General features: G+C 43.3%; 1 protein-coding gene across 1 annotated transcript; it reads right to left on the reverse strand.

The window, feature by feature from the left end:
- Window positions 1-5,091: 5,091 nt before the first annotated feature.
- Window positions 5,092-9,889, reverse strand: LOC118212269 (major intrinsically disordered NOTCH2-binding receptor 1-like). Its single transcript, XM_035389987.1, has 3 exons — window positions 9,545-9,889; window positions 8,687-8,929; window positions 5,092-5,371 (listed from the first exon to the last, which is right to left on the reverse strand). The coding sequence occupies exons 1-3, from the start codon at window positions 9,704-9,706 to the stop codon at window positions 5,189-5,191; spliced, it is 588 nt and encodes a 195-aa protein (XP_035245878.1). The 5' UTR covers window positions 9,707-9,889; the 3' UTR covers window positions 5,092-5,188.
- Between the last annotated feature and the right edge of the window lie 4,130 nt (window positions 9,890-14,019).

Genomic DNA, 14,019 nt, shown 5'->3' on the forward strand with positions numbered 1-14,019 from the left:
CTTTCCATTGGCAATGCTGTGTGCAGCCCCTTAGTGAAAGAATGCACAAAAAAGTTGACTCCCCCAAAATCGCACAAATATAAACTCCAACGCGCATCCAATGGCAACATAGGCAGTTCAGTTTTAACCGAAACAAAGAACTATTTCGGCGATAAAGACAGTTTTAAGAGTTCATACAATTCAGTAGCTAGGAAGCGAGCTGTTTTATCCCCGCCAGACTCGCCATTTTGTTTACAATTTGACGTCAGCGTAAATAACTTTTCATTTTATCCGTCCCCCTTCTCCGATTTCTCTCCGTTTCGGGAACAAGATCGCCGTGTCAGTGTGCATATTCATCGCGGAGTGGAGTAACGGGAGAGATTTCTCGCAGCCAAGCGAGCAGGCGGAGGGCGGAGCCAGGCGCGCGAGCTATTCAAGATCCTTCCTCCACAGACTGACGTCCCGAGGAACATCCTCACGCGCTGTGATACGCCGCATCATTAGCGGGTACTTAGCTGAATTTAAAGTAGACCCGAAAAAGTACAACGCCTCTGCTTAACCTCTGTATTCTGGCAGGAGCTACAGGTATTGCGCGTAGGTCTCTTGGTAAATACTTCAACCATTCATATTTTAATCTCCAGTCTGATTAAAACTTGAGTTCTGAAACCTATGCAACCACATTACTGACCAGTGCTGGATTATGTTTTCAATACAGTTAACCTGTAGGCTATTTAAATAAAGGCTACTTGTAATTCAGAATCAGCAGCCCCGAGAACTTAATCGACCACTCCATGAAGAAAGGTCATTCCCACAGCCTTTACATCTTTTGAATATTTCCAACATTGAATAGCAGCCAGGCATTTTCTGCGTGTTTATTTAATTAATTTATTTACTAAACAGTAGTTATTTGGATCCCTTTATATGTGACTGGAGAAAAAAAGAAAATCGCATGTTCTGTGGAAAATAGTTTATTTTTTTCGTTTCTGAATTGGCAGACGAATATTCAAACACACATACAACACATACAAGGTGTACTGTGTAAGTGTTCCTGCCAGTGTAGAATAGTTAGTTCTCTCACATGTTGGAATGCAATTACCCCATTTCACTGGCGATGTTCCAATACATACATTCATCCAAAAAAAACTCTTCAGTACTAGCAAATTAATCAATTTATGTGTCTGAATGATTAATTTGAGGGTTAATGCTGATCATCAGGGGGATTAAGGTTACTAATAGTAACCCAAGTAGTATAAATAGTAGAACAATATCAACTCTACTTTCATGTTCCTGACCTTATAGCACTGTATGATTCCCTACAAGGTGTTGCATGTGTAAACATGTGCACTTTAAGGGAAGCAAACACACTGTGTATGTGCAGTATGCAAATGAGATAATAGTGCAAGGTGTCATCCTATCCGAGTTGTCTTTCAAACTGCAAAGCAAAGACGCCGCTGTAACAGAAAATGAAAACAGATAAATAGTCTTCTCTTCAGCAAAAAAAAAAAAACACTCAAAATGGCTGATGGGGAATCTGGTGTGATACAGACAATGGGCAGCGTCATTTCCAATTAGAGGCAGCACTATTTTGCAGGAAGGCGTTAATTAGGCTTGTAAAAAAAAAAAAAAATCAAACTGAGCACACGAGGAGCTCTCATTTTGGGCTGGCGCCGGACACTGCCAGAAACAGCTCCCCGTCTAATTTGTGTCCACAGTTTCATTTTCCCCCAAACCTTTATTCTTTCCCCAGTGTTGTCCCTCCCTCCCTCCCTGACCCTGGCGCAACCGCTGCCAGCTCTAACAGATGGCTCCACAGTGCCTGCCCCACACACTCATCTTACGCTCATTACCTCAGGAATCCTCCACAGCAAATTAGCGCATTGCATCAGCGGGATGGATCTGGAGCCGTTGTGCTTAATGTCACGACCGGGACCTCTGGAGTTGGAAACCCAAATCTGGGTAGCTGTGCTCATCTCTTTTTAATATCCTAACAAGACAAGACATCTGCAGCTGCAAGGGAATTTAGCCAGCTGAAGGATCACCAGCCTTCTCTTTTTTGACTACTTGACTACTGCAAGTACTACCGGTTACATTCAGGGTACTTTTATCGCTCAGTAAGTGTCTCCTGATTTTTTAAATTTATTTTATTTATCACTTATTCTACCAGGAAACCCCATTGATTATTAACATCTCTTTTTCGAGGAGGGCATGACATAGACACAAACTAACAATCATAATGACAAAGACAAATTAACGGAACAGGGCAAAACGTCTGTTCTCCAGCGAATCAAATGTGAGAAGGAAAATAAAAAGCATCTTGGAAACAGCTTCCAGGGAAAGCACTGGTCCAGTCGACAGAGACATAACATGCTCTGCAAAGTCAAAGGATGCGTGCAGCCACCTGACATGGCTGACCCAAATCACTCAGCCGGACTGGAATCCCACAAACCATTATTGTTATTAAGGCCGAGTTTTAAAAAAAAGACTTTAAATACGATATTGAGCTATGGCTCATTATGCCAGGAAGTATGTACAATCTAAGCCAATTGAGCTTATCTGTACTATTAAGTGACCGTTCTGTGGGGACACAGAGAAAAGGAAGCTATTGTGAATTCAGATGAAAGTGGGCCCACAAACCAGGTTTATTTTTTCTTCCAGATGAAAACACAAAAGGTTTTTAAAACAACATTTGGCCAGGTTTCCAAATCGAGCTACTGCTGATCCAAGAATGGGTTTCTGGAATGGGGGGTGGGGTGGGGTGGGTGGTTGTGCTGGCAAGCTGCCAGGCCGGCGTGGATTTTGTCCAGACATTTCTTTTTTGAAAACATTGTAGATTGAGCAGAAAACCCGTATCAAAACCAATAGAGCCCAAATGGAGTTCAAGACACTGCAGTATTACCCTGGAGCACTATCGCCCCCTAGTGGTGTAGCGTGTCATTTGTTTATTTATTTATTTATGCAGGAGCAGAGATTGTAGCACCGTGAATTACAAATGAGTCATGTGACTTGCAAAAGAACCACGTACATGTGCGCAATTTCAACTCCGATATTGCTGTAACATTAAAAAGACGACAAGCAACCTGCTGGGAATCGTGCGCAACCGATCAAACTTAGTTTCTATATTAACGTTACAACCAACCAGGTGGACTCAAAGTTGACTATCTGAGACTAACCATCGGGGATTAGCCACAGCATTAACGCATTTGCTAAATCAGCACACCGCTACAGTAGTCGTTCAGTAGTAATTCAGTGGTTCTCAAAATCGGTCCTGGGGGACCACTCGTGTATGGCGCCTGGTTTTCGTTCTAGTCAATCTCTCGCTCAATTAAGACTGTTAACAGGGGTGTTCTTTCATAATTTTTTTCTCCCTTAAATTTAACACAATGCAAGTCTAGCTTGTTATCATTTACTTTAAATTTGTCTGTGAATTTTTCATTATCTGCCAAATAGTAGCTATTCTTTTATCTTTTTTTTTTTTACCAACATTTAATTGTTTGCAATATAGCACAATGTGAATATGGGACTTTTGTTCTTCATGACATGTATATGAGGGTAAATAATCCCTCAAAATATAAAAAATGTAAATAAAAATTAACATCTTGTTAACATTCTGGGACTGTAATTGTGGTTAAAACGAAAACCAGCATGTATGCACAGGGGTCCCCAAGGACCAAGCTTGAGAATCGAAGCCATTAAAGTTTATTCTAAAAAGGCTGTCCTTTTAAAAAGGTTGTTATACGAGAAAATAAAAACCCAGCGGAAGTGTTTTTTTTTTGGATGCACGCGCCAAGTATTTGCCTCGTTTTAAATACTTTATGGGCCCCGGGTTTCATCTTCGCAGGCAGATGAAGTTCATTTTCAAATAATTACTGACTTCAGTTCCAACCTCCAAACAGACGCAAAGCGTATATAAAATGATAGCGGAGTAAACTGCTGACTCTTCACCCTCTTACACCCTCCCTGTTAAAAGCATCCAGGTGCGTTTTTAACCTTTGGCTCCCCCATCAATCACAGGATGAAACCAGCGTATGATATGTTTTCTGAACGTTTGAACTTTTCGACATGCAGGCCGTGACCAAAAAATTATCAATGTGAAATATTTCAAGTCAGTGATGGATTGGGGGAGGCGGGGGTGGGTCGCACAAAAAACACTTGTGGTGGACTGGTGTCTGTATCACCCAATGAAATCAAAGGTTAGTGGAACAGGATTCACCTACCACCCCCCCCCCCCCTACCACCCCTACCCACCCTCCCCTTACCAACCCAACCTCTTCCCCCTCCCCTACCAGCCCTACCTCTCCCCCCCCCCTCCCCTACCAGCTCTACACCCCCCCCCCCCCCCCCAAGCTCTACCTCTCCCGACCCCCCCCCCCCCCCCCCCCAGCCCAACCTCTTAATGTCAGGACTGTGGAGGAACAGGATCATTTCAATAAGGCAATGAAGGAGGATCGATGAACATAATTATCTTTTCCTCTGTGTAAATGGCCAGAAATAGTGCCATAAAAGCATAACTTTAATTTAGTCTTCCTTTTAAAAAAAAAAAAAAAACCCTTAATACTATTCAAACGAAAATACCCTCACCACACTACTGAGATTACACAGTAGTCTACCCTGTGCATATTAAATAACATGCTGATATTAATTCAGCAGTCATATAAAATAATGCGCATATTATTCATATCATTATGACTGCAGGTCAGACAGCAAGGTTATATTTTGGCCAGTTAGTTCCAGTATTTAATGGGCTGGGTTTGGGATGTGGGGAAAGTCGATGATAGACGTATCTTTAATTGAACACTTACTGTATGCGTTAGTAATACTAAGCAATGGTTGCCGGGTGAAATTTTTGGGCCAAGGACAAAATCGTTTTAATCCAGGGCCCAGGACAATGATACCTGCCACAAGTTCAGAGACCATTGCCCCCCCACCACCCCAGTAACCCCCCCACCCCACCTCCAGAGCCAGACAACAGCCCTGCACCTACACGTGACTATCAACATGTCACCACACAGGGCTTTGTTGTCACGGCAATATTTAGACATCTTGAATTCCTCCCCACCACAAACATAACAAATTAGCCCTTTTTAAAAAAAAAAAAAAAAGGCATGCATTTGGAAAATAAATCTCTCTCTTTTCGAACAGAATAAATCATTGTCTTTGTGGAAAAACCCCACAGGGTGGCAGCTTCAGTTCGTTGGCATCCTGGCATTAATCACCGTGTGACCACTATTGGCACCGTGATGACCACAACGAGGACGCACAGGGACACAACAACCAGAGTCACTATTTTGCAAACTTTGTTCCTCTTTTGCTCCGCTTCCGTCTTCTTCAGAAGGGAGTCGTAGCCGGGGGTGTACAGATCCTCCAGCCAGAAGCTCAGATCCCCGGGATCCTCCTGAAACAAGAGAGGATTCATTTCTTTTTTCTTTTTTTTTTGAATGTGTGAGTTCTCGGGTAAAAAAGATGGCTGCGACACGTCTACGATCTCCCCCGATATTACCTGAACCAGCTTTCGATTGCCGTGGACAGGCATCGGATTGCGGAGTGACAGCGAAAACAGCTTTCTGTCAGTCGCCATGAACGATCGACGCTACAGTCGGGCCTCGCTGCTCTTCCCCCGGCGACGCTTTTTAAAAAACGTACGGCTGAGTGGAAACCGCTCGTCTGCTTGGTGAGACATCTCTTCCCCCTTAAATTAGGGGCGTTTGCCATTCTTCCTCGCCTACAAAAATGAAGACATCTGCAGTTTTTTCCCCTCCCTTCGTCACTGGAGGCAGTGACCTGGACTCATGCAACACGTGTCCTTTGACATTTAGGAGAAATGATACGCAAGTTCCCTTTTCCAGTACAAATTCGGAAATCACCTACAGGAACTAGCCAAACTCGAACGAAAAGCAACGTTATGCTTGAAGTTATTTGTAACTTGAGAACAAATGTTGATCCAAGCGCAGTGATTCACACTGGAGGGGGGGAGGGAGGGGGGTGTACCCAATGACAAATAAAGCCTGGATTCAATCAGCATTTGTCTATAACTTGGATTTAGAGATGAATGCCAGTGCTGGTTTCTTTTCTCCTCGAGTTCAGGGAGTTCATCTGTGGCTGTCGCTGAACCTGGCAAACTGTGTGAAGATGTAAACAAAAAAAACTTCACGATTTTAATTATGAATCTGGGTTGAGGTATATGTGAACCGAAGGTGAAAAATGATTTTTTTTCCCCCCAAAGAATTACTTTATTTCAAATACATTTTTTTAAACTAAATGACTGAGTTCAAATAGAACAACTTGCACCAATTATCAGATTTCATGCGATGCAGTTTTATTGATTTAACGGGACGGACAGAATCACGTTTCAGCGAATATGCGGTCGAACGTCTCGCTGCGGTTTATTCTGCGAGACACCGGCGGTGTGGACGGGGCTCAAAAGCTCCGGCTTTCCGTCTCTCCGCTGTCAGCCAATCCCGCGCTTCTCGGCCAGAAAAATCGGAGTCCAATATACGGAGGAGCTCTGAGGGCAAGCGGCTTGCGATTCCATCTCCGCCTCGGCAAATCCCGTATTCACGAGTGAAATTGAAGTCTTATCGTACACGGGGGGGAGGATAGAACGGGGCTATTCAGGATTTAAGAGCCGGTACATAAGACGCCGTAGCAGACGCGCTATTCTTCCTGGCCTTCCGTCTTTCTGGAGATAATCGACTTTAAAGCCGTTTCATTCTTAAACACAAAATGGCTGACGACAGACACAAACCTATCGCTGCAAGGCTGCCGTCGTGGTGTCAGCTGTCCACAATGGGAGGGAAGAGGTCTACATTCACCCGACCTCTGGTGCGGTTGATGTCCTCCTTTTCAAGAACAGTCAAGTTTGTCTTGTGGTTTGTGTCTTTTGTGTTACATCACATTACAGGCATTTAGCAGACGTTCTTATCCAGAGTGACTTACACACGTTTTTTTACATAGTACCCATCCATTTATACAGCTGGATATGTACTGAAGCAATGCAGGAGGTTAAGTACCCTGGCTCACCTGGGAATCAAACCTGCAACCTTTGGGTTATAAACTCTGTCTGTTAGCCATTATGCAACACTGCCAGCACCTGCCTGTCTGGTGTCCCCACGCTGTGAGGACCTATTGCGGCCAGGATCTATTGCACTTGCACAGTGATGATCCACATTCTCTGCACGGAATGTCACCTGATCAATCCGATTGGTCTCTGACCTGGTGTAACGCAGCCTCTGAACTGTTCTGCGTAGGAAAGGCGTGTGCACGCTCGTGGGAGAAGGGCCTGCAGTGGGCACAGGCTCTCAGCGCCGAAACACCCCCGTTCAGCTAATCAAGGTCGACTCAAGACCGCGATTAGCCGAGCAGCCGAATTAGGCGGTTTAGTTCTGGGCAAGCACCTGGCCCTTCTTGGATTGGACATTTCAGGAGCACTTGATCAGGACTATTAGGCTGAAGTAGCACATGGTGTAGAGTGTGATTCTGTGGATCACTACAGTCAACTGCGCCCTATATAAGGATTTTGATTATGATTTTGACCCTACCACACACACACACACACACACACAAAGGCTACCATAACTTCCTTGATATTTTAAAGTTTATTAAACATACTCATTGTTCCTCCTGGATGCTATGAGATGACTGACAGCCAAATAATGAAAATTTGATTTCAAAACTGTGAGCGCACGTGTGTGTGTGTGTGCGTGTGTGCACGCACATGTGTGTGTGTGTGTGTGTGTGTACAGTATATGGTGAAAGTTCCAAGCCATAATTCGTAACAGCAAATGGTGAGACTTTTAAAATCAAAATGGAGGACTGTGCTTTTCGGACAGGAGCTGGAGGACGCAGTTAATCGCGAAGCGGTGCTTTTGGCGGGAACCGCGACGCTGCGGAGTTCTGGAGCCGCGGCTCTTTGTTCTTTGTGTATAATAGTTTATGGCGGAGATTAATGGAGCTGTTAAAATAAAAACTGTGGGACGGCACCGTACCTGCGTGCGCGTCCTTGAGCCAGGCCCCTATGATTTGAGTGTTTCTGCCGAGCTAGGACAAAGAGTTATCCCGGGGATCCAGCCTAGAAGCATTAAACAAATGAACTATGCTAGACTTAAAAAAAAAAATAAATAAAAGAAGTAAGTGAATGAATGCAGAAGAAAAATGGCCATCGCCCTTAAGAACACAAGCATCCATCTTGTGCATCTTTTATCCAAGTATTGTGTCTGCCACCTTGTCTCTAACTAGTCATTAAGTTCCATGCTTCGCACCAGGGAAAACCAAGGCGCCGCTACCTCACCAACATTAAATTTCAGCAACGTGTAATGGTGACGTGTAATGGGCGGCCGTGTAGTATAATGGGTAAGGAACTGGGTCTTGTAACCTAAAGGTCACAGGTTCGACACTGCTGTTGTACCCTTCAGCAAGGTACTTAACCTGCATTGCTTCAGTATATCTCCAGCTGTATAAATGGATGCAATGTAAATGCTGTGTAAAAAGTTGTGTAAGTCGCTCTGGATAAGAGCGTCTGCTAAATGCCTCTAATGTAATATTGACAAAGTGTATTTCCGTGCCACTGGCTGTTTGTGTATCATCAATTGCTCTAAAATGGGACTATAGTCCTCATCTTAAATTGTACTGAATATTCACTAACGGAAGGTCCGTGAGCCAAAGGCTTCCAAACAGGCCTACACAAGCCAGCTGAATTATATACGCTCAGTACCTTTAAATAGCCCGCCAGGTCGGGTTGCGTCGAGTGCCTGTCGAAATCCTGGATGGTCCAGGACGGTTTGGGCGTCCTGCTCTCCCACTCGTCCCGGTCAGCCCTGGGGTCGGAGTAGAGGGGGTTGGTCTTGATTTTGGTCTTGAGAGTGACCGGCGTGATGTGCTTCTCCAGGACCCGGTCCGTAAACGCGGGGCTACCCCCCGCGGACAAGCTTCGCACGTTCACAGCGCTGTCCTCCCGCTGCGGGGGCAAAAGAGAGAGAGAGAGAGAGAGAGAGGGGGAGGAACAGGAGGGATCAAAAAGAGAAAGAGTGAGATATTAGGAAAGAGGGAAGATGAGTCGGTCTAATTTTCCCTCAGAGCTCGTTTTACTGAATGCAATTTTACCCTCCAACCTCATTACACCACCGCAGGATCAAATGTATTCAGGTTCAAAACAACCCTTTACCAGGGTACCTTTCTAACCCCTGGCAAATGTTAAATGAATAATCCGCTAATAATCCATTGTACATTATTGAGAACATTTACAAATTAGAAAAAAAATCTTGCATTTAACGATCTATTTTGTGTGAAGAAACGCGTCTTCTGCATCAACAAAGAAAGGCTATAATCGCGTGCGTGTATGCATCTGTGAAAACAGCGTTCCTGCATGCGCGAGAGTAAATAATATCGCCATTCTTTCTGACACAACCCATCGCAGGCAACTCATCGCAGGTCCTGCACCCACAAAAACAGCCAACAGCATCAGCCAGTTGATTTAACCAACCGACAAGAGGCCACCCCAAGATGGCTGTTCTAAACTTTAGTTAGCAGGAGTGACGCAGTGTCCCGGCTAATTACGCTGCGCATGTCCTACCTGTGAGTAGACTCTGTTCTGCCACTGCCGTTGCCCGGACAATGCCGCTCCCGCGGCGAACCCCACGCGGTCGAACATCCCGTGGCTGGCCGGCAGCGTGTTCACGTCCAGCTGGAGGAACTTCTCCGGGTGGTTATTGTTCGGCAGGACCGACAGGTCCATGTTTCTCCGCACTCTTCCTCCGTTCTCTTCGCTGAGCCAGCTCAAACGCGCCGGTAAGAACAGGTAGCCGCGACCTTCTCTTAATTATTCATGAAAGCGGCAGCTTCTTTGGCAGCCGCGTGTAACCGTACCTGGCCTTATTACCACGCCACATTACCCGACCACCAAGGAACTGAAATTAGACTCCGCCGCACGCGTGCGTACGGACGAGACGGCGGTCATAAACACTTGCGTCATCCGAGCTGTAGATCGCCGAGCCGCAAGTTTGGCAGTTGAGATTAATCTGCCTCCTTATCCAGCGACGGGGCTTGCGGTGAAGACTAGCCGACCGCCGTTTCAGGCACTTTAAATGTAATTGATGGAGACGGCTGTTCGTCTCCACAGGCCAGAACATCCCCGTATCACCTCTATCTCGGTAACAGGGGCCATTTAAATACCTCCTTCCTGTTAAAATGTATTAAGGAAATGAGTAAATGGGCTTGAGGTGCATTTAAAAGTACGGGGTTTACATTTGATCAAAGCTGCGCATGTAATTGGCCTGATACAGTAGGCTACCCTACGGGCTTCTTCCGAAATCAATACAGAAGAAATACAGCTCAGGTCCTTGAATCAATGAAAACTCATAAGTAATACAAGTAATGCTCAGGACCCACTGCGGCACGGCTCAGGAAATATCAGTTACCTTCAGATGACTTTTAAAGAGCTCAGTAAAGTAGTTTGGCTTCTTCTAAATACCACGATCCTCAAGCGCACCCTTTCAAACGTGCCAATTGTTTTACAGTTAATAAAGCTGATAGTAGTTTAATTATCCTGTTATCAGCATCGGCAGTAGTGTGAATAATAATGAACAAGGAGGAGGAGGAGATTTTATTGTTGGTGTCGTTTAATGACTCAAGATGCTGCCAATTCCTGACTTCGCTGCCTGAGCGCCTGTTATTGGTACAACTGCGATCAGACATCGACCTTTTGACCCAAGACCACGTTTCTTTCTCCGGTTTGCAATGTTGTCTAACTGCCAATATCAACTTTGACTCAAAATTGTTTTTGAATTCTGTAAATTTTGAAGTTGATCGGTCTGTCATATTGTCAACCTGATCTCATTCTCTTTGCATCGATAGGCTAACGTTCAATGACACAGATGCCAAGGAATAAGACCAGGTAGGATTTCTGCACAAAAAAAGGTATGGTGGTCTTTGAAGCATAACACTGGAATCCAATAATTCATACACTTCTTTTTAATGGAAAACATAGGAAAACATGGAGAACACATTAATCACATCCATACAATGTTTTTTTGCCTTTTCACAGAAAGACAGCTTGCAGACAGTTTCCCAAAACCGCAAAAAAAAAAACAAAACAAAACAAAAAAAAACCTTTTCGAAACGATACTACACACTAACACAAAAAAACCCCACAAGTTCAACTGTGGCATATCGAAACCAAGGAAAATAAATCAATAAAATGCTATCATATTAGCATGTCATACGCTAATGGCGCTCGACCTTGAATGTTTGTTTTTTCTCAACTGAACGACAGGAAGTTTATCTTGAGCAGTATTTTTCGCACCAGGACAAGGGCCTAACGCGGGCCTTGTGTGAGCCTACACCAGTGACACAGTAATTCAGTGTAAACATGTACAGTGTTTTCGTATTTCTGCTATTTCCTTATTCAAGTAGAGAGCATGGAAAAAAAGAGAAAAAAAAACTAGCGAACCAATGGTAATGTTTGTGTGGGCATCTTGCTAAATCTACGCCACACAGCAGGTTGTTTACCCTTCCTTAATTTATCAGAGCAGAGCCAAACCTCTTAAATTGTACGAGGCAGGGCTTGCTAACGATACAAGACTGCCAAAAAAAACCACAAATAAACAACTTAATGCAGATAACATCATAGCTTAACAAGTCACTGCATGCTGTCCCTTTAGTTTCATATAATTATCCTGGAGGTGGCACAGTACAGATAATCAACTTAGTGTTAAATTCACATTGTGTGTGTGTGTGTGGGTGGGTGTGTGAATGTAGTGGGTGTATGTGTGTGTGGATGTAGTGACGGTAATGTGTGTAGTGTGCATGTGTGGTGTGTGGGTCTGTGAGTGTGTGTGCATGGGTGCATAGTGGGGGTAGTGTGTGTGTTTGTGTGTGTGTGTGTGTGTGTTTGTGTGTGTGTATGTGTGTGTGTGTATGTGTGTGTGTGTGTATGTGTGTGTGTGTTTGTGTGTGTGTATGTGTGTGTGTGTGTGTGTGTTTGTGTGTGTGTGTGGTGGGGGGGGGGGGGGGGGTGCGGTATTTCCCTTTAGAATAGCTTACTGAGATGCTGAAAACTAAGATAGTGCTCCAGTTGGTGCAAATATCAACATTCTCCCTACATTCTCCAAGACATCAAGAACGAAGCAGGTAAAACACCGATCTGCATTTTGAGAATTAGGCTCTCTCAACACTGCCCAGAAACAGGTGCGAGAACAGGTACGCGAGCAAAAACAGCTGTTGCAAAATCTGTTGAATTGTCTGCTTACACTAATGGGAAACAATACAGTCTTCTTGAGGAAAAAATGTCAAGACAAAATATCTGAATTAAAGAAAAGAAAAATCACTGCTGCTTTTTAAACTGAATAAAGGTATGATTTACTGCTGAAATAACCAACTGACAGCTTATTTGAATAATTTCAGTCCATGTACAGTCACTTCCGCACAAATGTACATTTGCTTTAGTATCTTCTTATAACAAAGAAGATAAGGACTCAGCTAAAGCAGGGGTCCCCAATCTTATCAGAAAAGGGCCAGAGTGGGTGCAGGTTTTTATATTAGCCCAGTACTAAGAAACCTGATTCGAATTAAAAAGGTCTCTATTGAAGACCACGATTAGTTACTTAGTTGAATCAGGTGTCGTATTGCTGGGTTAAAACAAAAAAACCTGCATCCACGCCAGCCATTTTATGATTATAATGGTACGAAGTATAAGGACTGATAATGTCTGACCTACAATCTTTATTTAAAATAGCCACGTTACTCCAAAAACCTGGAGACCAGCCCTCTGACAAAAACGAAACAAAATTATAGCATGTAAAGTTAAATCTTAGGAGTACGACTGCCATCTACCACCAGTATTTTGCTGAAATGGTCACTATCCAAAACTCAAAGTGAAGAAAATACAGTACTTCTCTGAGGATCGATAAGTACATACACCATATCGAGGCACAAACACACATAAACATGTAGGGCAGAAATGGTTAAATTTGGTAAATGTGCCTAGCAATGCCATTATTCCTTACGTTTTTGTGAAATTTCGACCCTTAAAAGTTCTAAAGTAAGGACACAATTCCACTATAGCACCAAGGGTAACCTCCGCTTCAAAGGTCAACTTTATTTCCAAAGACCAAGCTGCCTTGCCTTGACCTGATTTTCCTTGTTCAACATAAAAATTTAATCACGAGCATAATAAAACATCTTATTCCAGCTGAGCCACTGAAAGTAGTGCTTTTAAATCTTAAGTCTGAGTCAACAGACAAAAAAAACTGCCACTCTTGATTGACAATGAACTTATTTCCCTTTCAGAATATACTTTGAATTTAAATTCTGAATTACAGCTTTAGTAATGCAGAGTGGATAAGAATTTCACAACATCCTGTGGACCTTTGTGGTTTTCAGGAGTTCACCATTGAATTACCATATGAAAGAAACTAAAAAGGATATTACAGATACATCATATAAAAACGGCACCTTTCTTTCTTGATATAATATTTTACACAGACACCATGTAATTATAATAGCTTAGTGAATGACTGAATCAAATCATTATAACAGACATTTTGGCTTGTGCGATGGGTCACCACCTACATAACATGAACATTGCTTAAAAAAAAAAAAAAAAAATTTTTAAAACATTAAAGCATGTCAGCCTCCACTGGTTCACTACAGGTGAAATTTGTGGAGGTCTAATAAAGCCATGGAATAGAATGGGAACTGTTTGGTTGAAGCCGACAGGGATCTTGATTGTTCTATGTGTAGACATGGGTTCATTAATTAATATCAGACATAGTTTGAATAATTACTTTAACTTTTTTTTTAACTTAAGATACCAGTGAAGTTCCTATATAAATGACTGACCGTTTTAAAAAGAAGCATTTATTTTCACCGATGGAGAGTAAATCATTCATATAATATTGTACGTTTTTGTTCTGTTGACACCTCATGGATCTGCCAGTGTGAGATCAAATTTTTTACAAGCACCTAAAGAGTTAAGAGTATTTCAATGCCAGATCTGATTCATGTAAGTGCACTTGACATAAATATGCAAAGGGAAAGGGGTGCGTGGGC

The sequence above is a fragment of the Anguilla anguilla genome, chromosome 14 (assembly GCF_013347855.1).
Source record: "Anguilla anguilla isolate fAngAng1 chromosome 14, fAngAng1.pri, whole genome shotgun sequence".
Lineage (NCBI taxonomy): Eukaryota > Metazoa > Chordata > Actinopteri > Anguilliformes > Anguillidae > Anguilla > Anguilla anguilla.